Source organism: Apteryx rowi, unplaced genomic scaffold (genome assembly GCF_003343035.1).
Source record: "Apteryx rowi isolate R43461 unplaced genomic scaffold, aptRow1 scaffold_983, whole genome shotgun sequence".
NCBI lineage: Eukaryota > Metazoa > Chordata > Aves > Apterygiformes > Apterygidae > Apteryx > Apteryx rowi.
Window position 1 is genome coordinate 102965 of NW_020451297.1, and position 26121 is coordinate 129085.

Genomic DNA, 26121 nt, shown 5'->3' on the forward strand with positions numbered 1-26121 from the left:
GAAATATTTCACTAAGATTTTCTCACTTATGATATATTTCAGGCTGAAATATGACACAATCAAAGCATCATTTGGATAATATGATCAATCGACCAGATTTTTAGTTATCAGCTCTAACTTTTCCAATGTCTTCCCTGAATAACTGTAGTGATGTTGCTTCTTCACACTAATTCCATACTATTAACAACTAAAAAAACCCCCMAAAAACAAAAACAAAAAACAAAAAAAAACTTTATCAAAGCCAATGGCATAAAATGTTTTGAGTTAAAAAATACACATCCTGTTCAAGCTGGTACATTACAAAAGAGATTATGAAGTTAACACACTCATAGTTGGCCTAAAATCAAATTTTATCTTTTAATGGGTAAATCACTTATCCACTTAATCCTCCTATCATTTAATGGATAAGTTGCTGAGACAAATTATACTGCTTTATGAATCTCATCTCCATTTCTCACAGGGTTTTAAAATATGACTACTTTAAAACATTTTAAAATATGACTAATATTACTATATGACAGTCTATCTCGAGATAGAATGATGAGATATTTCCAAGAAAATGAAGGAAAGCTGAAGATTAAATAAAATGCCAATGATTCCATTAAAAATATAAATTACAGCTACCTGGGATTTAAAAATATTAGTCTATTACAATTTTTGATCTTTCAGAAAATACTTAACTTGCAGTCAGAATGAAAAAACAAAAATATGAGCATTTTTTGTGAAACTAAGATCCCTATCACTCCAAGAAACACTGAAGTGTGATTTCCAAAACGCAGTATTCCCACTAGAATTACTGAAAGCGTCTGTCCCAAAATTACATGATTGTCATCTGTTTCACTGCTATCCACTGCTATGGGAAAGCAGCAAGAAGCACTGGCCAAGGGTTTGAGAGTCCACAGCTTTGGTTGTACCAGACTCAAAGATACTCTCACCAGATTCTTCTATTTTGAAATAAAAAAAAACTAGACTTTTTTCAGGAAATCTCTTCTATCAGAACATTTTAACCAGCTCTCTGAAACAAATGCTTTTTTCAGTCATCTCTGCATTTCTGGAGAAGAAGATTGGCTTTAAACAATGGAAAAAGGAAAATTATAGCGAAGATGTCCTAACAAGTCACAATGGGGAGTCAGTTATTTAATCAAAGTTTCTACTGTACTTATCACTTAGAAAGAAATATACTGATCAATGTAACAGATAAAATAATCCATGCTGTAGTTTAAATGGTATAGTCTCTGCTCGATGCATACATGTAACTCCTGTTAGCATTCTTGGGAGTAGCATATAAGCATCGAAAGGAGTCTAGACCTTAGTGTCCAACATTCACTCATGGTTAGAATGCCTAACGTTTGCGTGCAGAATCCACATTCACTGTGTTGTCTAGATTTAGTCTATAAACTGAATATATTGTTCAATAAATGACGTCCTACCATTGAAGCCATCCTGATCTAGATCACCCAGAGGTGCAATAGAACTGCTGAATCTTGCAAATATCTCAAAACCATTCAGCTTTGTGATCTGAAACCCTCCAGAGGCTCGCTGAAGGCAAATGGAAACTTGGCCAACCTCTTGAAGTTTCCCATCAGAACCTCGATCCATAAAGAGAGGGGCTCCAATAAACAGATCTGTATAACTGGGATAAGAAGGATAAGGTTCTTCAATAACTGCAGGAAAATCCAGCTTCATTCTCTCAARTATCCATTAACAGGATTAATGCAACTCTGAACTAAATATTAAGAGGAAAATTTCCTGTCCTTAAATTGCAACATGACAGCAAACAAAGAAAGCACAAATATACTGGAATTTAAAACATGTGAATACACACTGGCCAACCCAGAATACATATCAAAACAAATCCATACTCCTTCAAACAAATGTTGAGTGCCAGTGAAGAAGTGTGCTATTTCTTTTAATAAAAACTTTTTTTTCTTTTTCCTTCCAGAAAAAAGTTGGGGGGGGGGAGGGGAACCCACTTACTTATCCCCGTTGATATCTGTGGCAGCCACTGAATACCCAAAATAGGCAGCCATCTGGAAAGCAAGATTAGAACAAATGTGAGTTGTGTTGATATAAACATACAAACAGGTTTATACAGCTGTATAGAAAAGATTTTAGGGAGATGATGACATATACTGCAAGAATTTTTGTATCCCTTCTCCTCACATTTTCATTTTTCTTCCTTACTCTGTTAGATAACAAACTGATCAGTTATCTTCCCCATTGCCCCTTTCATGATTCAGCCCTATTTCCTAATTTTCAAAGTAAGCATTTGCTCCATTCAAATAATTGTTCTAAGCAGTATTATAAAACAGGAACTCACAGAACATATATTCTTAGGATTCCTATATACTTTATACAATTTATCTTTGGCATATATAATTATGTTCTAGGACCCTAGATATCCTCTCAACATGTAGTCCTTCTGTAGGAATAGCCTCCCTCTCACCTGTCACATTCAATAAAGCTACATACCTGCTCTCCAGTGAAGTTGTACATGGAAGACATGTTTTTCCCGTTGTAAATAGACACCTGCACATTAGAAAATGCACATTATGGCATACCAACAATATTTATCTTTTTTTTATTATAAAGTTTGATATTTCCTACCATGCCCAGAGTTCTTGCTGCTCTTGGGACTCCCGATACAAAGTCTGAAATATAAAGCAGGACACCCAGATAAAATTTAGGTTCCAAAGCCCAGTGACTTTGCTTGAACAAAGTAGATCATTTCTGGCACTTTATATACTTTTCCGTGCACTGTACCATTTTTCCTACCCCTTTTATTTGAGAGATCTGCCCAGTACATTAGCATGATTTTTCACTGAAACACGTCTTACCTTCTATGCCATCACCACTGAAGTCTCCAACAGCCACCGAATAACCTGATCAACAGACAAAAATCAGTAAATCATTTTGAGAAGCTCATTAAATCTTTCATCTCTCTTTACATTCTTCATAGGACTCTGTGCACTGCCATCTTGTTTCACCTTAAGACATAATGCAATAAGTACTGCTTCTGAGTAGCTTAGACACTGAACAGCAATATTAATAGACTGCAAATCATCAGCATCTAAGCAGCGTACAATGAAAACGGACAAGTTTACTGAGTGGATTTGTTTTAACTTGGTACACCAGAAGCAGGCTTCAGACAGATCCAGAGGTGGTTCAGAACAAGAATTTGTTTGAGTTTGAACTTTTCCAAAAAATTTAATTCTGTTTTAATTAAAGTCTCCTTCAAATTGAAATCCCTAAAGAATTTACAACAAGGCTAGCTAGTAGTCAGTGAAGCCAAGCAACTATTTACTAGTAATCTTGTCAAAAGTTCATATGTGAAATGCAGGAATTATCACCTTTGGACTCTGCAGATGATTCTTTTTCCTGTGCATAAGAAGGAATAAAAGCTGACAGCAGTTTGGAATAGTATAAAGGACAGAAATCCTGCCTGGGATATCAAGATAATTAACTGCACCTGTCATGCTAACAAATTACTATATTTTGAGCTGTGTAGCTCTTTAGTTATCAGAGGTTTAGTAGCAGTGTGATTTATACTTAAATATGAATAGTGCAAGGGGTAGTTTTTCAAGTACAGACAAGTTTTCTTCCTTTTCAAACTACACACCCAAGTAGCTGTCATCAAAAGCAGCACTGGCTGGTCGGGTTGCTAACTGGTCGTCATACTTTGTACTGTAGATTCTCGAGTCATATTTAGCCACAATCTCTGTCACTCGATCAGAAATAAGTTGGCCTGAAGGGAAAGAAAACGGCTTAAAAACACAGAAAAACGTGCATGCAATCATTCAGTAAGCAACAGGACTGATTCATGGAACGTTTGCTTCTAAAGCAACAACTCTTCAACAAGACTGGCCAGAAAACAGCCAGCAGCAGTAGCACTGAAAGGATTTAAGTGAAAATTTGGATTGTGCTTCAGCAAAGATTAACTAAATGCAGAAGAAGAGTTCTAACTGAAAATAGAAGCCAGTCTTACACGTAAAAGGACTTACACAGGACTGCTCAGTTAGGTAACAATAAACATATGCTTATGGTRTTGCAGAACCTGGTCATCACTCCTGTGCTAAGTATCGTAACACTACAGCTTAATATAGCAGACAACAAGCTAATAAGATGAGAATAGTATAATACTGTCTTTTCTCTGTTTCACTTCACTAGCCACTAGATGGTGACTTGATTCCATTCTTTTCTTTAATTTAAGCCTTTTATCACAAAATTTTTCAGAAGAGCACTTACTTCACATACATATTCCCTATACGTGTACGAAGTTTAGGGAGAACTACTCTTCCAGCATTTCAGAATGTGGAATAAAAATTTGGGGTGAAATTGCAGTTTCTATTATTATCTTCTATTCAGAGTTGAGATTTTTTTCATAGTAGAAGAGAATAAGGTTCTTTCAGCAGATGAGCTGTCACTTTTGTCAGAAAGCAACAAAACGAATACACACAAACGTAACCTGTATTATACTGTATCTGCAGTTTATTATCATTCATTTTATTTTGTTTAAAGCCTGAAACAGGACTAGAAACAAACCTCCTGTGTTATTGAGTCCAACCTGTAGGCAGACACAATATAGAAAACCTTTCATAAATATTGGTATTTACAGACAAAAACAGGCAAAGGAGCTTGGCAGCTATGCCCTGATTGTAGCAGTACCATCTTCTGAACTGACCTGACCATAGTGGGTAACACTGAATGATTCTGCAAACAAATACTCACTGAAGCCCATATTAGCAAAATATATAGGAAAGGTTTCATGGAAAGGTTTCATGGAAACAATAGTTAGAGATAAGACGTGCACCACAGCACAAACAGATCAATGTACAAAATGCAATACAATTTTGCCTTTAAAGGAAAATGATAGTTCTCTTTGCAGGTTTGCATTTTCTCATTGACAATATGTTTAATATGCATGTCAGAAAATACAAAATCCGTAGGTTTTGAAAGAATGAGCAAAATATCCTAAAGGAAACTTATCCAGCCAGTGGAAACACAAGCTTCACATTTCAAAGAAATGCCTTTAAAACATTCATAGCTATTTAAAAGACAAAAGGCATCTCTGTACAATTCAGCTTTAATCTAGGGTTGCCTTRATTATTCAAGAAATATTTTGAAGGATTAAGAAAAATCACTTCTGGTAGTTTTCTTACAGGCAAAGACTTTCACAGCGTTTGGAGGAGTATGAATACAAAGGAGYGAGAGGATGAAGAGGAAATCAAAGAGGTCAATCTCTTGTGTGACTTAAATGATATATCTCACCTTGCCAGTAAAAACTTCCAGGTCCTCCAAGTAGCACCCTGTCTCCCTAGGAAAAAAAGCAGGAATCTTTGCCTTAAGTGCATCTAAAGAACAAGAGAACATATCCTATATATATGGCAACCTAGGAATCCCATGCACATAAATCACTGTAGCTTCACTGACCCTAATACGTTTTATTTTTTGAAGAAATGATTCATAAAATACAACATGTAAAAAGCTGAGATAAACTATATCCTTTGATGACTTTCTTTCCTATTCCACCCATTTAAAATCCTCAGCAGAATTATAATTTYATTTTAATAGACCCTTCTACCAACATAAATCTAAGACAACAGAAATACAATTAGGAGAAATTTTTAAGAGATTATTTGGCTACAAGGCAATCATAACATACCTCCATGTCAGTACACAAAACTAGTTTCATCTTGTGCCTCTGCCACTTTTTTTTTAACTCACCCATAGAAACTTTAATTCAGAAAGGCTGTGATTTAATTCCCCCACTCTGTGTTCCTTGGTACAACTGCAATCCACAGACCATTTTATAAATCTTAACCACGTTAGCTATCCAAGTGCTGGGAATTTGCTACCTAAGTACTTTGTTGAATCAGGCCATAAGCTCTGCTGCATAATTGAACCACTTATCCTGGTTTTAACCTAAAAACTCCCATATTCTTCCCTCAGAAAAATCTAGATCAGAGATTTGGAGGTACCTTGGAGCCAGGCTTGCCCACTCAGCTAGCGGACTGGATTAGAGCCCAAGGTTTGTTTTAACTAGGGTTAGAGTCTGCTCAAACACTTAGAATCCCGTACTGCCCTTCCTGCAGTTTCCTCTGGAGGCAAAACGAGGGTGTCCTTGGGCAAAGGATGAAGGGATATGACCCAATTACAAGGTGTGAAGAACCCAAAAGAAAGCCAAATCACAAATAGGGTTTGGGTGGTCTTAGCATGTCCAGATTATGCTAAACAATTTAACCGTAAAATGCAAAGACCTATAGTTAGTTCTTATATTTGTTTACCTTTTTATTGTGCTTGGATTTAAAAAGCAATTGTGAATTAAAAAAAAGAAAAACTATAAAAGGCAGGTAAAACAGAGTAGAAGAAACATAAGACAGCAAAAAAAAGTGAAAATAAACAAAAATATTTCTGCAAGCTGGTCTGAAAACCAAAACTTAATTCAAGAGAAAATAAAGTATTTACCAGTTTCCGTTAAGAGTAAGTTATTTTTCCCTCAAGTAGCAGCATGAGTCATGCACCAATCCTTTCAAAATAAGCGTCTCAAAAACCTGAATACTACAGCTTATTCGACTTGAGGACTAGCTGCAGTGAAGGTTTGTGCTGTGAGGCTGGAAAAGTTGATTATTTGTTTAGGAGGTGAAACTGTACTGCTGTGAAGACTAGTGAGAAACAGGTTTATAATACTGGACTCTTTCAAAGTTATTTTTGGTTATTTAGCAGGGTTTTTTTTTTTTTCTTCAAGAATGATGGTTTATATTTATTTCATAATAGATGTGCTTGTATTTGGTCTATATCAGGTTTGCTGTTAACTTGCAACCATCTGTTGACTCATAAGAATTAAGGAAGAATCACCTACCTTTGTAAAATCAATACTAAATCCACCTTGACAAAATCCCTGTCCATCCGCATCAATAATGGCTACAAAAAAAGAACGTGTGAAAACAAAAGAGAAGAAAGAGAAAAAAATAAAGTAATTATTGGTAGTGAGATAGTTCTATGGAAATGAAATTCTCTAAATAACCTTGCACTGCTGAACTTGAACCTTGGAAATTTTTTCTCCTTTCAAGTTTCTAAAGGTGTTTCTCTGACTCCTAAATCAATAACTTCTCTTTAACAACAACTTGCAACCAAATGCTGTAGCAACCTTAGGGCTGGTCTAACAAATGTTCTAGCCTAACGCTGTAAAAGTAAACAGCAACTCCATATTCCTTTTGGTTTATCTTCAAAAGTTTTGGGGAAAAGTAATTGTAATTTTCAATCAGGAAATAAAGTATTTGGGAGATAAAGGAATGAATTTTTCTCTTTGTATAGAATAAAAATTTGAATGGTATATAAGCATAAATTATTTCAAGTATTGCCTTAAAACAGAAGAAAAAAAGCATTCCTGGCTGAAAAAATACACATACCAAGATTCATCCCAGCAAGAATTTTTATTTCTTTTATATAAATAATCTTATGATTATACAGCTCCAGTGTAGAAATGTTGACAGACCCTTATCTAGAAGTGTGAGTAGTTGATGTTCATTTAGTTTAATAGTACTTATTTAACCTTTTTTTGTGTAGACAACACTGGATTTCATTCCTGTTGTTCATCAATAATTTTCAGCAATTAAAAAAAGACTTAGCTTAAATGTTCAACTTTCAGACTGATTTATTTTTTTAAAAGGTTATAAGCATTTGAATATTCTACCAACTTAACTACATTGTATGGATGCAAAACATTTGGAAAATAAGACTCARTGTTCAACACTGAATACAGTTAAAACAGTGGATCAACACATATGCACACACATATGGACACAAGGCATACCTGGAAATTAGAACCTACTTGTGCAAAATCTTGTTCTCTAAAAGGATCACTCTTTTTAAATTACTTGAATAATTAAGCTTCAGAAAATTCTACAGCTGCTCTTTAAAAAAGCACTTTCTGAATGGTTTTTCTCCTCGGGTCCCAGATATGCCGTTCTAATGTTGCACAATTCAGATAGCTGTGAAAAGCATCAACTAAAATATTGTAATAATTTGCTCACTGCACATGCTACGGAGAAACATTCACATCCCAATAGGAAAAAAAAGGGGGGGGGGCCTCAGTTTGAATGACAGTGATTACTACTGAAATGGTCAATTTAAAATTTGGAGTCAAGTTCCAAGGGTATTTGGATCTAAGATTTTGCTCTTGCCTGCAGCGCAAAAAGCAAGGTCAGGATGCTGAACACCAGCTGGAGGAGAATTCAGATGTTTGGATCTAGCATAGGGTTTTTTCTAATTGCCATGAGGCTACATATGAAAGGGGGAAACACCTGTAAAAAAAAAAAAAGAAAACCTCTTCAAATGTACATAAAATATATTATAACACAAGAGAAATTCCAAACAAAAAGCCAACAAGCGCTCTACACTTACTTGACCTGCAGGGTGCATACTCCACAGCTTTAGAGCCAGCAAGCAGGTAACAGGTTCCCACAGGCTCTCTCTCTTGCTTTGTTTCAGTCCTCCAATGATACAAGGGGGCACAGGCCTAAGGAGGATATGACAGATAGAAAACAAATCCCTCTTCAAAATGTTGGGGGGGGGGGGRAATGGAATAATATAATGGAATTCCAACTATTTATGGAATAACAACTTCCTCCCAAGCCCAAATTTTGGCAGATGTACCATGTTATCTATAGAGAGGACATTTATACTATCACTGCTGGGGGGGGAGAAATATCAGCAGTTTGTATTTTTAGAAGATTTAATTTTCTAAGATTTGATTTTTTGCAAGAATCTTCAAAATAATATTTTTAAAGCAACATTTTTAAAGAGTTCATCAATAATTTATAACAGATATATTAACTTCAGTAAATTAATTCTACTAGACTTTCTTCAAAAACAGATAAAAATGCTATAATCTTTGTTTATAAAGAGTTAAAAAAGGGCTAGCTAACAAATTCTGAAAAAGAGAAATCAAGCAAAGTTGTGAGGTTTTGTTTAAATTATGAATTATCAGGATCTTTTCACAGTCTTTCTACTGAAATATTCTAGCACTGAAGCATCTGAAAGACATCAAAGGCTTACCAGAATTTTATCATTTTTGGATCTCACAGAGGCTCCAAACCACTGATGAGACTTAAATTCCAAAGGATCACCAGGAGCAAAATCTCTGTTGCCTAAAAAGAAAATGAAAAAGAAGCATAATTTCACAAGAAACTGTACATTATAAATAAAAAAGCAAAGCCATTGGTTTTGATGCACACAGAGGCAGGCAGAAAACAGTAATGTTGGAGAATATCACTCTTTTATAGAAATAGTCTTAAAAGGAGGATTTTTTATTCAATTTTGTATCTAGGGCCAAATGTAGCTATTTTTTAAATACTTACAGGGCATTAATACAACACTGATTTGTTTTAAGAGCAAAGAATTTCTATCATCTTTGTCAGGGACATGATGAGTATCTCATACTTAAGATATTTGATTTTCATACTAGATTACAGCACTGTTCCCTTCAAGAATCAGTGCCAAATCTAGTTAGTACTAATGCTTTTAGAAGAAATATTGTCCTGATTAAATTATGTGAGTTTTGCCATTGACTGGTCTGGGGACAGAAATTCTTCAACTCTTCTGCCAAGTGTTAATGTTTCTATTCTGAATATCACCACATCCTACAGAGCACATCAATGAGCATGTTTACAAGCTAAGAGTAAAGGTAAAGGGTATTCCATAATAAAAATGTTAGAGAGAGCTTGCCCATGCAGAAGAATGTGTTGAATATGGGAAATTTTGCACTTTTTTATGTTAACTATTCAGTGATGAGAGATATTTGGTAGAAACAAGTTAATTTGAGTGGTATTTTGTACGAGTGGGAATGTTAAAAGTCTTTAAATCATTTAATGTTCCTGATGTACTATCACTGAAACAACGGAAACTTTGCTAGCCTAATGAGAAAAGGGATGTAGCACTCTGAAAAGATAGCTTAAAAAAGCCACCTAAATTGCTGGTTTGCTGTGCCTAAAGCTAAAGGAGTCACTGAGGTCACCAGCCATACCTCAGTTCCAGATTGCTGGGGGGAATCCCACAACCCAACCCTGTTATGAATCAGCACTTCCATTGCTCAAGACCTGTGACCACTTGAATCAAAACTTCCTTGCATGCTTTACACCTTGYAAAGAGCATTCTGCCTCGAGGCACTTTATTACATCCATTAGGAAAGTCCTGTGGAAAGGACAATAAAACTGATCCTAATCTGCACAGTCAGCCAAAAGGAGCAAGCATCTGGACTACCTTCATTTTGCTTTTAGATTGGAGCTACGTAGAAATCCAGGCAAGAGCACAAAACATCACAGAAAACTACTGTTTTTTTCCCCCCTCTAATTTCAACAAAGGCAATAATGGTCAATAAAAATATCCACTTCCTCCTGCCACCACCTACTCTCTTATTCAGTAAGTGCTCAAGGAATGGAGGGCCTGATGACTAAGCCCACCTGCACAGATTTAGGTACACCCGAACATCTATACTGCCACAGAAAGAGAAACATAGTTTAGAGTTCTGCATGTCACCTTCTCATGGAAAAGAAATCCAGAGACAGAGCTAGATATATTCAAACAAGGAATGTCTTGAACTTCTGAAGTCCCCRTTTTGTCGTCTTCTTTCCTCTTCCTTGCCTTTACTCATGGAAAAAAAACACTCAGGGATGCTCAGAGGATGCAAGTTGCATGACTGGGTTCATCTCAATGAAGCTGCCAGCAGAAGGGGTAGCACTGCCTATTTACTCGCCACCATACGTTCCTGGTGCCCTCTGGCCACACTGTGGGAACACAGACAAGCTGAAAATGGACGCTGCTTAAAAAAAAAAAAAAAAATTAGTCAGCTGGATCAGGGACCAGTCCAGCTGACAGCATGGGGAGGAAAGGCAGTGCTAACCTGCTGGGTAGAAGGCAGGAACACATAGCTGAGGCTGGGAACTATATCCTTTTTGGCAGCAGTGTGGACTTAAAATTGGTTTATTCTGATTGTGTCACCACACCCAAGGTTACAAAGCCTTGAAAGACAGATTTGGCTCCTATTCTCCATTTGTCCAGTTACTCTCAAATACAAAGAAACCTCTCAACTTTACTTGCCAAACAAAGCAGTATGCTTTAAATAATTTAATACTTGTTGAAAACAGTTGCTGCATGGCATTTTTACCTCTCACTGTTATTCAGTATTTGTATATCACTGCATATATCTATCACTAAAATGAAAGGTAATGCAGCAGTATTATAGGGGAAAGCAGAGTTCTATTGTATTAAGTACTATAAAAGTGTATAGTTCACAGACCAGAGACTTCCAATTTAAGTTTAAGGCAACAGACAACAAGTAGAAGTAATGGTCTAGCTGGAATGGCAGGTAAGCAACCATTCAGCATTATCAGCAATCTGATTTTATCACAGATGTTAAGGAAACTATTTCCTTAAAGTTTCAGCTGAATGCATCAGCTAAGGCAGCATGAGGCAATAAGAAACAAAACAAAAAACCCACACATCCAAAAAACCCCAGATTAGTGCTTATTGGTGCCTTCCGCGGTCTGTGTTGATTGCACTGGAGAAGAGAGGAACCAGTTGTTTAAGCAGCACATGTTCACTGCCTTCTGCCTGCGCMGTCTTGAGCTCCAGGCACGGCCCCGGCCCCAGCCCCAGGAGGGGACAACGTCCAAGAAAGGCAGCAACAAAGACTTATTTCTCCTCAACCTTTAGAGGACAAAATCATTTTTCCTACAGTACTGAAGAGCCCTGATCAGCTCTAAATTGAGGATAAAATTAGAAACATATCTTCTATTTTATTTTAGTAGGTAAATATCTAGGCTTTCAGATATGGTCAGAAGCTGGCACATACAAAACTAAAAGCCTCCAAACCACAAAGCAAATAAACACCACCAAGTTAATTATGTTCAAAGTGCAATGGCTTTAGAAGCCAGCATCATTAATTTCTGAAGGCCTAAATAACAAACTGGGGATTCTTATGCTTAAAAAGAGAACACAGTAAAACATGTTCTGTCCTGGCTAACTACATTAATTTATTTAGAATACACTACTGTTTCAGAAACATTTTACAAGTTGCTTTTTAGTTTGCCAAATTGTCTACATGCCCACACATAACATAAAACAACATTTGTTGCAAAGTTAATATGTCTTACATTGGGTTTATCCTGTACTCAGAGCTCCATGGGTTCTCTAAAGCTGACAGGGTCTTGGTGGGAAGGGGGTTGCTATTCTGCTTAAGACTGACTATAACACAGGAAAATGTGTTAAAACACATGAACTACACTAAGTAAAAAATTACACACTTTGGAAACATGGACTTTTCAAGTAAAAAAAAAAAAAAAAGAAAGCTGACCAAATCTGACGTTAACTCTCCTTTAAAGAGGAAAAAGTAACCTTTATCTACCCCTTCCCCTTAAAAATCCCCCCTCTCCCAACAAAACACTGTGTAAATATATTATAAGGCTTTCCCTCAGCTCCAGAAAACAATTCTCTGAGGAAATCTGGAAAACACCCTGTCATCAAAAACCCCTTGCATCAGATGAGGAAACATTTGGGTTTCTGTTCCTGACTGGGGAAAACGAACATTAAAAGCATTTACTTGTGAGCCCTCACTGAAGCAAATCAGAGTTAAGATAAGGTGCTTCAGCTTTACTGTGAAGTAAATTTGTCAAGGGAGGTTACAGGACTGACTTCAGCCGTTCTATGTTATAGTAAAAATAAAGAGTCTGTCTTCATTATTATTTTATCATGGTTTAACTTTTCAGTAGTAGTAAAACCTCCCCACCCCCCAATACCTTTTAAAAACAGTATCTACATTAAATGAAGGAAACTAATACAGGCAGGATTAAAACATACAAGGCTTTATAAATCAAATCAATGTTTTGATATAGTCAATCTCATTGTTATAACAGTTCTTATAGCCACTGCTATTTTTCATGCATTTCTGAACTCTTTCTCAATGTCTCAAGAAAACCCAATAAATGTCTTTAAACCAATGCTGTACACTTTAAACAGGCAATCAAATATATCTAGATAATACAAATTAGGTTCTGACTAGCTTTATTAAAGAAAATATTCCAAGTTCTTCTGCAAAGCTATTTGTCAGATTAAAATGCAGCCACTACAGGGACTTCTAGTTGATGGGTCATTAATTCCAGGATTATGTCATTTGACCATAGGGTATTATTTATATCTGTAAAGAAAGCTTATGCTGTGGTTTTTCCTTTGCTCTTTCTCATTGTACTAGACATCACATGATTATTTCACATGACTCTTTCATTAGGGAAAAAGGGCTGACATGCCAACTCAACAGTGCTGAGTCTCACAACGCACCCTCCAGGTGGGGTGATGGGGTTGTGAAGTAAAGAACAGAGCTGCTTTAAAAAAAAAAATCTATTATATAGATGTATTGTTACTGCTAGACCAATGGAACTTGGTCATTTTATTGTATTAAATAGGATTTCAATTTATATATCAAATCTGAAGTATCAGCATGATAAGTAGAAACTGCAGAAAAGGAGAAAAAAATCAAAGTCATCCTCCAAATAATAATAAAAAGATTAAAAAATTTTCAGGGAGGGAAGGTATATTTCTGAATTTCTTTTGGCTCTCACCTTTGCTGCCTTCTTTGCCCTATGTAAATGTTATCAGTTATATAAACAATGGTGTTACTATTAAGTGACTGCAGCTGGGTAAGTGAACCGAGTTGGCATCTGTAACATGCAGCCTGCTTGGAAGCAAAATCCTTGCTCTTTGTAGGGTAATGAGGAAATAGGACTATAAACATCTGCCCTGATCTGGACTGAACTGAGATAGTCATAAGTGAACTGATACAGCCTGCTGCAGTGTCATTGTACTAGGAATACCTGAGAAGCTGTAAAATTTAAATACTCACCTAATTCACAAAATCACCAGTAAAATAAACTTCTTCATAACTATGCCAATTTGATGCAAAATGATGGTCCCAGTTCTAAGTAAATGGAAACTCAATGCAGCTAGCCAAAAGAAAGACAACCTTATAAAATATATAAGAGCGCTCTTTTCATCACCCAGAATTTTACATGGTATAAAGCTAGCTGTCCTCCATCTAAAATCATAGAGATTTCAACCTTAGCTAATGAGCCAAGAACGAGTACAGATTTATCTTTACTTGAAAGTCCCCATGCTGGGAGGCAGCTGATGCCTCACGTTGGTTTAGCAACAGCGTTTAGATAATGACTCAGTGACGAGCAGGACTACGGAGCTTCCCACCTACTCCCCTTCCTCCTTCCAGGAGGAGACTCCCGCAACTTCCTCCGGGCTGTGCTGGAACAACTGCATCTTCTCCCTTTGCCTAATGCAAGCAAGAGACTTTTTGTTCCAACTAGTCATAYGCTTGAGATCCAGCTTCACACACAGCTAACAGTATTCATTCAGAAGCCTACCTAATCACAAAAGCATGAGGATTTTTCCACTGTCAGCTATAATAATGTGAAGGAAGTTTTACACTTTCTGCCTCCCTCTTTTATATTCAGAGCAGAAGCCCGAGCCCAGCGCAGATTTCATTTATACTAGCACAACATGATAAGGATAACAACCAAACTTCAATGGGACTGAGGTAATACTAGATTTAGTGAGATAAAAATTGCTTCCTCTGACTACAAATGAATGAACAGTCTTCACAAGAGTTATTGGTCTGTTGCTGATGAAATCAATAGTCTTCGAGATTGAAATCTCCTAACTATTTGCAATACCAATAAAACAATCAAGTAAAAATAAAGCAGTACTTTGTAACAGCAAGATATTTTCACAAACTATCAACCTACCCCAGATTACTTTGTCTCCTTATTCCATAGGTGGAAAAGATGGAGTTGTGAACAGCTGACTTGTTTGTACAAATGACCAAAATCTTCAAAAGGCAAATTTAAGTTCTTGACACCCTCTGCAGCCATGACCTCCCAACATAAGCATATCTTAAACTGTGCCACACTACAGAATAAAGCTCCACAAAGCAGTTAAAATACCCACTTCAAACTAAATAGGTCACAGATAGATAGAGCCTCGCCAGACTGGTGGTTTAGGCTTCCAGACAAAGCCTCCTATTGTCTAGAGTCACCCACTTGGGAACAGAAAAAAATCTTGGAAATATAAGGAGGAATTCACAGGAGGAATTCACAGGAGGAAAACAGGGGAATTTTTAGTAGTATTCTCCCTATCATTAGCTCCCCCCAGCCCTTAGCACAGATCAAAATAATCAGTCTCAAAGGACTTCCAGCCAAAAATAATTAAGAACAATTCGTTTAAAATGACTCTGTTGTGGCAAAACACATGGGAAAGTGTAGAGATAGGGGCCAGTAAAACTAACTGTTAAAGTGATAAAACTTTATCGAGTCAGAGGCTACATTAAATTCTTTTTCTGAGGCAATAAAAACACACACACAGCTGAAAAGGGACTTCAACATTTGAGATGCTCTTAGTTTCTAGTATTCAATAGTTTCTGTAAGGAGTATCCAATCTTCAATTTTGAGATCTGATACAGAGAATAAAAGCAGTAGGGAAAGTCTTTCACCAAAAGAAGGAATGAAAACTCAGCAGCGCATCAATCTGTGACACTATGTATAACAGAAGAGCTAAACAATACACTGTCTGAGCAACCAGATCTTTCTGTGCTAAAAAGAAAATCTTCTCAAAAAATCTGCAATTCATTAGCATAAAAGTTCAAAGTTGTTTTATGAGCATATTTTCCTTTGTAACAGTTCATAGAACTGCCTGCATTCTGTCAGATTAGTCTAAATGCAGAAGCTCTTGAAACAGAGTCTCAACACTGCACTTTTGGACACTGCCACAAAGAGCTGTACTTTCAAGCATTCTGTAGTGCAGCAGGCACATTTCCCAATTCAAGCTTTAATTCAAAAACTAGCAGCTTTTTACGAGAAAAACTGCAACGTGCAAGAGAAACGTTATCATCACAGACCATTTTGTTACATTTTTATGAAAAGCTATGCGAGCACAAAGAATGCTGTTTCTCCCCACCCACCTCCCAGTATTCTTGACTGATGAAGAGTTAAGACACCAGAAAAGAAAAGTAAAATAGTATTATGAAGAAAGTTGTTTCCTTTTGGAAAACAAGCACATAGGAAAGTCATTTGGTTTACATTAATTTACTACATATTGCTCACACGTGTACAGCCTTATTAACTCCAACTGGTTACATGGGTCCCTGAAGAATTTTTGTATGCTCGTCAGAATGAAAATTCAGAGTACTCCCACTCACTAAAATTCCATGGCCAAATGATGGAGGTATTTATCTAGATGTGACAATTAGCTAAGCTTATCCACCCTGCTTTTCTATGTATGTCAAATTGTGAAATAAATAAATAAAAAAGCAAAGGTGACTTGCTGATTTTGCCATAGAACACATTTAAACCACCCTTCTTACTGTTTCTGTTGTTGTCTAGTTCAATAAGCTTTCAATCCTCTCCTTGCAAAGAAAAGCCATGTTCAATTTTATACACAAAAAAGGACAACTGTAGAAAATAAATACACCTCATAGAAAACCTTAACTTTTCAAGAATCTATTCCCTGGGCAAGACTGTGGAAATACCTTCTCAGTAATGGGTGGATGCATTTGTGCAAGCTTTGCTGTGCTAATCCTTGAAGACCATGGAAAGAGAAAAGGGGAGGGAGAACAGATATATCTTTAAAACAAGTATTATTGAACCTCTCTCTCAAAAGTGATCAGAAACAGAAAATGGGCTTTTATATTAAGTTCATTCCTTTTATAGCTTACTCGCAAGAAATACGTTTTTCCTGGAAGAAGCTGCTAAGCAAAAAAAGCAACTGAAGCCAACCTCTCACTGTAAGCTTTCTAAGGGAGGAACCATCCCTCCAGTCAGTTTTGTAGAAAGGCCAGATTAGTACTAGGGCTCACTAGGGCAAAATGTATTCAAATAGTGGCACTTTTTAAGCACCTTAGCAGAACGTAATAGGGAGAGAAGAAAATTTAAAAAAACAACACTTTTTTAAGGCAAACTGTAAGAACAATTTTCCTACCTACTCTCCCAGATTCTTTCTTTTGTATAAAATTCAGATCTTCCCTTATTACTATAGGTTAAAACAAACAAAAACAAACAAACCTCTACAATTTCAGTCACAAAATTATCTTGCAKGGAGAAGGGATAAGAACAATGACAAAGATTTACCCAGCTTGACCTGTAAGCTTTGCTTTTTTTGAATGGGAAATTTACACCACCTTGCAAAGGAACAGATTTACTAATATGTTTATGACATAAAATAATATAATCATAATGTTTATGGCACTGTCATATGTTTATGAAAATTCTGAAGAATATGCTATCTTGAATGCAAATTTCCCCCGGTGCTCGTCCTGAAGAAATACACCCACCTACACATTCTTGAACTCTCAAAGTCAACAGAGACATAAGAAAAAATTCCCAAATATTTTACATAGCAATTCAGTTGAACTTGCGCTAATGGTGCAGCAAATGTAGTAAGAAACCAGGGTATACAAAAAATATGAATACCAGAAACTTTAATTTCATGATGGTGGCATATTTAGCTACTGAATTAACAAGATAAACAGAAATAAGGGGAAAAATGTTTAGCACTTATATAGCACTTTTTATCAGATCTATTTCTATCACTAGCTTTGCAGCATAACCAGTTAGAGTTACAGAAACAAGCACTGCATCGTCTTTCAATTTTGCAACCTTAATACAGGATCAACAAGATCGTGCATGGGAGGAAGTGCTGCTTGGGTGGTTGGTTTCTCTGCAACTTTAACCTTTATGTGCTCCTAAGAGGAAAAAATCAGTCTGAAAAGCTTGGCTGCTTACAAGCCTTTTCAAAAAAATTCCCTGAAATGTTGTAGCCATGTATGCACAGGCACAAGCAGCACAGCTATATGCACCCCTGCACTTTAGGGCATTTTCTACCACACGTTTGTTATGCAATTTTCACATAGTCATAACTATGTTAAATCAAAGCCAACTGATGTCAATGCTAAAATGCTCAGAAGCCCCACAGTGAAGCATCTTTACATTTGGGAAGTGTTAATGTGCAATATAAACATTTTGCCTTCCAAAGCCACCATGTATACCAGAATGTCAAGCGCAATTAGTATAATACACAGAAACACATGCACACAGATGCACACACAGAATGTTCTCTAATGTCTAATATTTTCACATGAGCATAACCATTGTGCTGGGGTCCTCCCTCCCATTCACAAATATATTGGTGATTCAAATAAGAAAATGACCTGTGCAGGAAAAGTGAACAATTTTTTTTCTGGCTAGCAGTTTAAAAATTGTAACATACACTTTAACGAGGTTATGGGGCTTTTTTTTTTTAAACAAGAAAAAAAAAACACCACAGGCTAAGGGAAAAAAATTATATATATATATACATTGTTAYTGTTGTGCGTTAAAAGAATTCTCTACACAGTAGACAAAGCCAAAAAGGAGGTTTGCTGACATAGTGCCTTCACTAAGAAGCTAGATACCAACAATAGTATCAATGAAATATCCGTAGCGTGGCTTGGAGTGCTGGGAATTGGCAAGAAAACACTAAMTCACTTTACAAAACCAACCACTCCGAGAGGTGCAAGAGGTCCTGGAACAGACTTTTATTTGTGAGGTGCCCAGCTCCTTTCCTGATTGAACTGAACGGCTATGGGCAGAAAGGAGGAAACAAAGCAGTAAATTTTGTATGAGTGGGGATTATCAGCTTAGTAATTTATTGCTTTCTTCAGCGGGAGCTGGGGAAAGGGTAAATGCGAGTAAGGAGAAACATTAGTGGGAGTGAGTACTCAAAGAACCCCTCCTCCAAAAATTAACATAAAGCAGCATGTACCTTCTCTCTTTGGCTATGTAATAGCTCTTGCATTTCTCTCACGTAAGCAGCCAAGCTCTTGTGCAAGTAAGGTACTCAAGCCAGCAGCAAGCGTCAGAAAACAAAATCCAATTCTGCAGAGCCACTGCTGAGCAGCTGAGCTCAATGTGGCCTTTTTAATGGATGTGGAAGAGAAAAAGACCCATGAGGTTAGAGGAAAATTTAACCAGGAATATGTTTAAGAAGAAAACAAAAGAAAAACAGAAGGAAAATAATGGAAAAAAAAAAAAGAACTAGAAAAGTAGCAGGCTTAAAAGAAATAGTTACAGAAGATCAAAGAAAAGCCCAATCAAACTAAAGATTCATCTTGACACAGAAATGATTTTCTTCTTTTTTCCCCTCTATAGAACTATGGTATTCACAATCCAGAGCATATAAAGAATAAGGGAAAAAAAAAAAAAGTGTTTTACATCTGTGGTGGGAACAATGATTGAATCCATTTTTGGAAAAGACAGTAACTGCCTTTGAGAAATTGCTTCTGGATTTTCAAAGCCATCAGCAATTAAATATATATATATATATAGAAAATATATCTTTATATTCACTGCCATACTTAAAAGACTGCCTCTACAATGGAAAGTGTAACCATGCACTGGTCTGCATCCTAGTAGCATTAGGAAGTCATTAGTATACATAACCATGTATACTGTTCAGTAAAGCATCTACTCTTCTCTTGAGATGAAGTATTTCTTTCAGTTTAGCCTTTATCTCCTAGCACTGCTTAGCCAGTGATATCAGCTCCAAGGGCTGTCTGAGACTCATGGGACAGCACGCTTGGCCTGTCTTCCCTTGCACAGGGGTTTGTCTTGCTTTGCCAGCCAGGCATGAAGAGCAGGAAGGAGTTCCTGAACAACTGAGCGCCAAACCGAGCAAGTTACATCTGCGATTAAGAGCCTTTACTAACCCCAGGCCTAGGAAGGCGCAGGGAGACAACCTCCTCATTTGTCCTAATACCCCAGTCTCATATTTATTTGTGATATAACCACAGAGGAAGAGGACACAGAAAACCTTACACAGCCAGAACAAGATTCACTCTTTCCTCTGCTCCCTTGCTACACTTGCCGCACAGTGCCACAGCCTCTCCCCTGCTCCCGCTCTGGTGCGAGACGCACTGGCTTGGCCAGGTCCAGGATCTCCTACCTGTTCCACCTGGCACAGGGAGTCAGGGAGCAAGAGAGGAATARCAGCGTGCCTTCTAGCAGGCAACGCTAATTTTCTAGCTCTACGTATGGGGTTCGACATCAACAGACAGGCCAACTGAGAGCTCCCAAGAAAGCCACAAGCATGAACCTTCTCATTGCCRTCTCAGGGCAGACTTCTCACTAGCTGCAAACAACCAGAAGGAAACTCTGAAGAAACTCATCTAAGAAAATATACAGAAGGTGCACCACTTTTCCCATTAACAAAACAGGAAGATAATCTTGAAAACAGTCTCCTTTGCATTGTCATGGCTAAACAATAACTCTGCAGTTACGAATCATACATTACACAGATGTTGAAGCACTGTTGGATGAAGCTGAATTCTTGCAGAGGTTCCATTTATTTAGCTACAAAAAACACCTTCCCATTAGCACCACAAATCAGCGGTCAAATCATCTGATTGTTATTCCCTATGAAGGGAATCACAAGTATTTCCTAATTCCCAGCTACATTAAGGTGCAAGGGGAGGTTAAACTGCATTGGCAGTAAAACATTGTCATCRTAATGTAAGGAATCAGCCATTGTATTATACAAACAGAAAAAGAGACTCTACTTGGTTTCAGAGCATTGATTATTTTATTATGCTGGAATACATTGCCCCTTTTCACCCAGAGAACAATAGACAAATACATTATTTCCCAATTCATTGCAACAGAGCCGCAATGAGTTAAAGTATGACTGAAAGAAATCTTGAGCCATTATGACCTGCTATTTTTACTACTGCTAAATTTCAAGCAATTCACATGCCCATTCCTTAAAGGCAATATTATAAACCAAACACTGCTTGTAGCATATACCTTAAGAGCAGCAGCATGGCCTTTGTTTCTATTTACTCTGCCCGGTATATGGAAAAGCCTATTGCAAACACTCACAGCACAAACTCATAAATGCTTTGCAATTCCCATTTGAAGTTGTATACTTCCTTTCATCTGGTACCCAGGAGGCTCTTCCTCCCCAGTAGTTTTTTGGCCGTTACACTGGTGGCTAACATTAATTAGAGAACTTGTTGTTTGTTTTTTTCACACATTTGTATTTCAATAAACATTAAACCCAAAGTAGAGAAAAAAAAAAATTTGCTGTCTAACACTGATGCAGACAAAATGTCACACCTTTACAGCCTACTAGAGATCTTAATAATCTGTCAGAAAAGTTCCTGTGGACCGAAATAAAGAGACAAGTTTTATATCGTTTTATACGTATCATAGGTTTTATATGTATCACTATGTACCTCACTTTTTTTGGGGGGGGGGGAATGGGACAAGAGAACCGATAACAGAACAATTTTCAGAAAAACATGCAGACTTGAAAAATCTGAGTATCAACAACATTTGGTGGTATACCCTGACAACAGAATTGGAAGAGGAGCTTCTCCACTGTATTGTACTATGATTTGCAAAGGCTGAATAAACACGACAGCCTTTAGACTGCCAAGTCAAAATATCAGCAAGGGCAGGAATGGATTGTAACCAACTAGACCTTAAAAGCACAGGTGTTTCCTCTGCCATACCRTATGGGTCTTGCTAATCCACTCCCACGACATGCAAAGGTTTTTCCACTGGCCCAAAATAAGCTGTGGAAAACAGGATTCAACACTGAACGGCTCAAGCAGAAAAGCACATGCAGTGCACTCTCATATGACCTGCTACAGCTTGTGAAAATCACTATGTGTACCAGAGCATGAAGATCGAGTGAAATGATTAACATCAGCATCGTTTCTGCTCAGCTTTATCATACTTTAGAAATTGGTAAGTCTCTGACTTGAGGCATCCTGAGTGCTCCTGTCATAAATGTCACAAATATTATAAAACCACATGTGGAAAAAAAAAAAAGAAATCACAGTTTGAAGTTTACATTCCCAAAGTTTCAGATTAAATTTCTGAGTATTTTTGCATACACCACCTCCACTGATATTAAAAAAAAAGGTAACTTTCCTCATATGCCATGTTCTTAATAGGCACCTAATTTCCACTGGGCTCATTGGGAATTAGGTTGCTAGATGTTTACTGGATTACTGGAAATTACAGGGGAGAAATATAAACAAATCATCAGGTGAAAACAAAAGAACAACGTATGCTCGCTCAGGCTTTCAGCGCGAACCAAGGACGAGCAAATTCTGGGGGGGGGGACCAAGCCTTGACTAGCTGCCAGTGCAAATGAGGCTGCTGCGATCAAATCGGCTGCGAACAACCCCCCGGTGAACCTCCACGGCTTCTGGCCGGTCGCACCAGGTAGAGAGCAGGGAAACCCTCCTCCCCGCCGGGGAACTACGTTTACCTGTGGGGTCAAACACAAGCGGCTGGCAGTTCCTGTTCGCGTTCCAGTTGCATTTGAGCACTTGGCCTCCTTCTACAATGTTGTGCTGCGTAGTATTGGCTTTTGGAGCTCCCACGAGAAGAAACATCCTGCAGCAAAAAGAAAACAAAAGCGTCAAAAACCTAACACACAGACATTACTATTTTATGACGTTTGTACAGTGAAGAAAGCAAAGGCCTTACCCATGAAACACAAATCTGATTAAAACTACTTTGAGTTTGACCAAAAATAAGAGAAAGAGAAAAGATGATAAATGGAGATTTAATTAAAAGTATTCTGACTTTCTTAAAAAGATATTTAAAATGAAATAAACCTTTTATTTTCTTTTTTCCTCTGAAAGATACATATGTATGCAGGAGAACAGGAAATCATGTACCCCTATGATTAAAGAAAGTTACTGTCTGGAATCATTTCTGGTTAATTTGGTACATAAGAATAATTCATGATATACAAAATTGAGCTCAGAAGATATTAAGAAGTGGTGAGTCAGCCTAGTTCTAGTAAATATCGAGAACCTGAGAACCCAAGTTACTGTCAACCAGAGGTTTGTACATTAATGAATCTTTTCTGAAATTCCTCACATAGCAATCATTTCCTTATTAAAACCTGCTGTACTTCTATAAATCTCTGTTTATGCAAGTATGTTCTTAAGTGCCTCTGAGCAAGAACGGCTCCAAGATTATGCTTTTGCAGGTGGCAAAAGTCAGAAGTTGCAAAAGAAGAAAGAGACCGAATAAAAAACGGAACAAGATTATTAACAACTTCCAGGAACTCTGACGCCTCTAGCAGAGGCACTTGGCCACTCAGCACTTTCCTTAAGAAGTCGATTAGAAATACAGTACAGACGTAAAACTAAACGCTTACTTTTATCAGAATCTGCTCTGTTGTTTCCATTTAGTCTGACAGAAGAGAGCACGTAGCTGGTTAAGGCAACTCTTATCATCCTATATCAGATATTACGGTCACTTTATTTTGAAAATGACTTAGCTGAAGGAGCTGCAAGGCTGGCTGGAGAGAACAGTCACAGTTAGCCAGATCCAGACTCATCAGACTTGCGCTGGGTTTTAATAGTTGCCTTCCAGACTTGATTTTAGTACAGAGCTACAGTGTTACTTCCTACTATGTAAATATCTGATACAAACAAGTAGTACCTCATCAAAGCACAACTGATATGAAAACCCGTATAGTTTAATAGTTTTCAACTCTTTTGAATGTGCAGAATCTTAAAAAATTTCTGGACCCTGGTAGAAAGTTTTGGCTACTTGGCAATAATTTGCTCCTCTAAGTTGCCACTCATAAACTATCTCAATTCTAAAAACAAGAATCTGAAATGTCATTATCAACTTAGTTAAGATGTTTTCTCTAGTTATAACAGAAATATTTAAATATATATATATAATGCCAAGGAAAGAAACACATTAATTACTGTAATTAAAACCTATCAAACAGGTGGTGACTTGCCTCACAGTTTACTTTATATTACTGAATATTTATATCATTGAATATTTGTTTAAAAGAAAAAAAACAAGAAAGAAATCATTCCCATTCTAATCACGTACTTTAAATCTTAAGATAATCTTTGTGAAGATTAAGAAAATAAAAGGAATCATTATGGGACTCCACAAAGATTTAGTCACCTCTTTTCCCAAGGTGGGAGAGGGGAGGGAAAAAAAAGGCTACGTATGTGGATTTTGCCATTGGGCTTGTATACTGCCAGTAATGTTAGACAAAATACCCCTTATGTACAAGGAAGTGTCTGGTCTGGGTATGCTGGGGAAGGGGAACAGAGGGAAAGTCATGGGAATACGCAAATTACGTTTTGATACTGTTCATCCCCTGCAGAGTACAACAAGCTGCCCAACGTGCTGCGCACACGACTGGGAATGTATTCACATCCTCAGCAGTTTTAGTTATGTGTAGGGGTGTACTTAAAGGAATAATCATTCACCAGTACTTCGCCATGTGCCAATGAAGAAAATCAGGTATTTTCATATCCTTGTATACTAGAAAGACAGATTATCAAATGTAATTCTTTTAAAGCACAGCACATATGAAAGATGTTTTTTAGTTTTTATAAAGTCATGTTCAATCATGTAGTTTCATAGCTACGTCTTCTGCCAGGCACTATATAGTACCCTGACACAATACCACCATTTTGACTCCCAGAAAAGTTCTTTCATATTGGACTTCTAAGCGTGCTTTATTTTGGTATCCAGCAGGTTGGAATAGACTATAAAACAGAAGCTTGAGCTTTCAGGAACCATTAACACTCATTTGTTATAAAGCTAATCAATGCAAATAGCTTTAGCTGGACTAAACTTACTTAATCTCTACTTTTTTTTTTTTTTTTTTAAACTGTGTCATGTAAAGAACAGGTGATAAATCAAAATTTTTCAAAGCAACAGCACAGGTGTGGGAATTAAGTAACCGACATCATAAGTTTGACAGAAACCATACAACAAGACTGACTTTATTAAATGTCTTTTGCTAATCATGCTGCAAAACAGTTCACTCAAGTTTTCTACAAAACATTTAATTGCAGACACCACTTCGCTCRCTGTTCACCACTACCTCTCTTTCCCCTTCAAGAGAGCTTGGGGGTTTCAGGTATTCCAGTCTGCATTTTGTGCATGTTGCCTTTCTTATAATTCAGGAAGAATCACAGGCCTGTGCCTGGAGGATGGTTCATACACGTATTTCTATTTACTTCAGTAGGCAAAAGATCAGTCTCCATATGTAAAAACTTAGTATTTACTACCATTAGAGCCTGCTCCTGTAAAAGCTGCATGGATAAATTTATGATAAATGACAGTACTAGGATTTAGTTTAGCAGATATAGACTAACTTTTATTCAGACCCAAAATTAAAAAGACAAAACAGCCTTAAAAATATCAGCGCGTGTCTCAGGCAGTCTGAAAAATGCTAGTGTTCAAAGTTGCAAAAAGTCCTATTTTCTTTTACAAACATGCGCTTTGAGGTCAATAGCTATTATTAAAATAGTGGAAAGATTCCAATCAGTGATTTCAGTGACATCTGGGTCACATACTTCCCTATCAGAAATCAAGGAGGAAAGTTTACTACATGCATTTACCAGTTTCCTGCAGCCACACAGGCTGAATTAAAAATAAAGCAAGAAGCAAAAATATATTTTTTTAAACAACAAGATTTACAGGATTAAGATAGCAGAGAAAGATGTTGCAACACATACAAGTTAAGGCAGGATGATCTCCAATATCGTAGGCAACAAGAAAAACCCACAAACGAGGCTGGATAATGTACTGCAAGAAGTCTTGCTTAATAGCTATAGCATTTGTTTAAAAAGTTTGCAAGCTTAAAAAAAAAAAGAAAGCCCCCAAGCGGGACAGAAAAGCTCCTCAGCATGACCAAATCCAACAGGCTTTTCCAGCTTTAAAGCGCCTTAAGATGGGGCAGGAGGAAAAGATGGCAAAGGCTAGACCTCAACGTAGCCCACACCCAAGAAACGCAGATTAGCTCATTACAGCAGCCTCAAGGCAAAGTTTAACAGCAGGACTGGAGACGGTCTCAGACATCCCCGCTGCCGCACGCTGTTGCGATTCGCATCGCAGCGCGCCAGGCAACCTGACGCCGAACACAGCGAGGAAGCACACGGGGGGTTAGAGGAACTTTCCCCCGCGCGGAGCCGCGGCAGCTCCGCGAGCGGCGCAGACGCGGCACCGCGGCGCGCAGGAGCCTCCC

The 26121-nt window shown here is 37.4% G+C and overlaps 1 protein-coding gene across 7 annotated transcripts in view; it reads right to left on the reverse strand.

The window, feature by feature from the left end:
- The window catches only part of ITGAV (integrin subunit alpha V), a 48022-nt gene extending 25530 nt beyond the window's left edge, over positions 1–22492 (reverse strand). For all 7 annotated transcript variants that reach the window (XR_003251806.1, XR_003251807.1, XM_026055104.1 and 4 more), the window contains exons 1-11: positions 22366–22492; positions 9058–9149; positions 8404–8518; positions 6860–6921; positions 5269–5314; positions 3620–3745; positions 2838–2882; positions 2608–2651; positions 2473–2529; positions 1978–2030; positions 1431–1633 (exon numbers count right to left, since the gene is read on the reverse strand). Coding sequence is in view for 5 of the 7 variants with exons in the window: in XM_026055104.1 (XP_025910889.1) it covers positions 1431–1633; positions 1978–2030; positions 2473–2529; positions 2608–2651; positions 2838–2882; positions 3620–3745; positions 5269–5314; positions 6860–6921; positions 8404–8518; positions 9058–9149; positions 22366–22492 (970 nt within the window). In the remaining 2 variants the exon portion in view is untranslated. The remainder of the gene's footprint in view (positions 1–1430; positions 1634–1977; positions 2031–2472; positions 2530–2607; positions 2652–2837; positions 2883–3619; positions 3746–5268; positions 5315–6859; positions 6922–8403; positions 8519–9057; positions 9150–22365) is intronic.
- Between the last annotated feature and the right edge of the window lie 3629 nt (positions 22493–26121).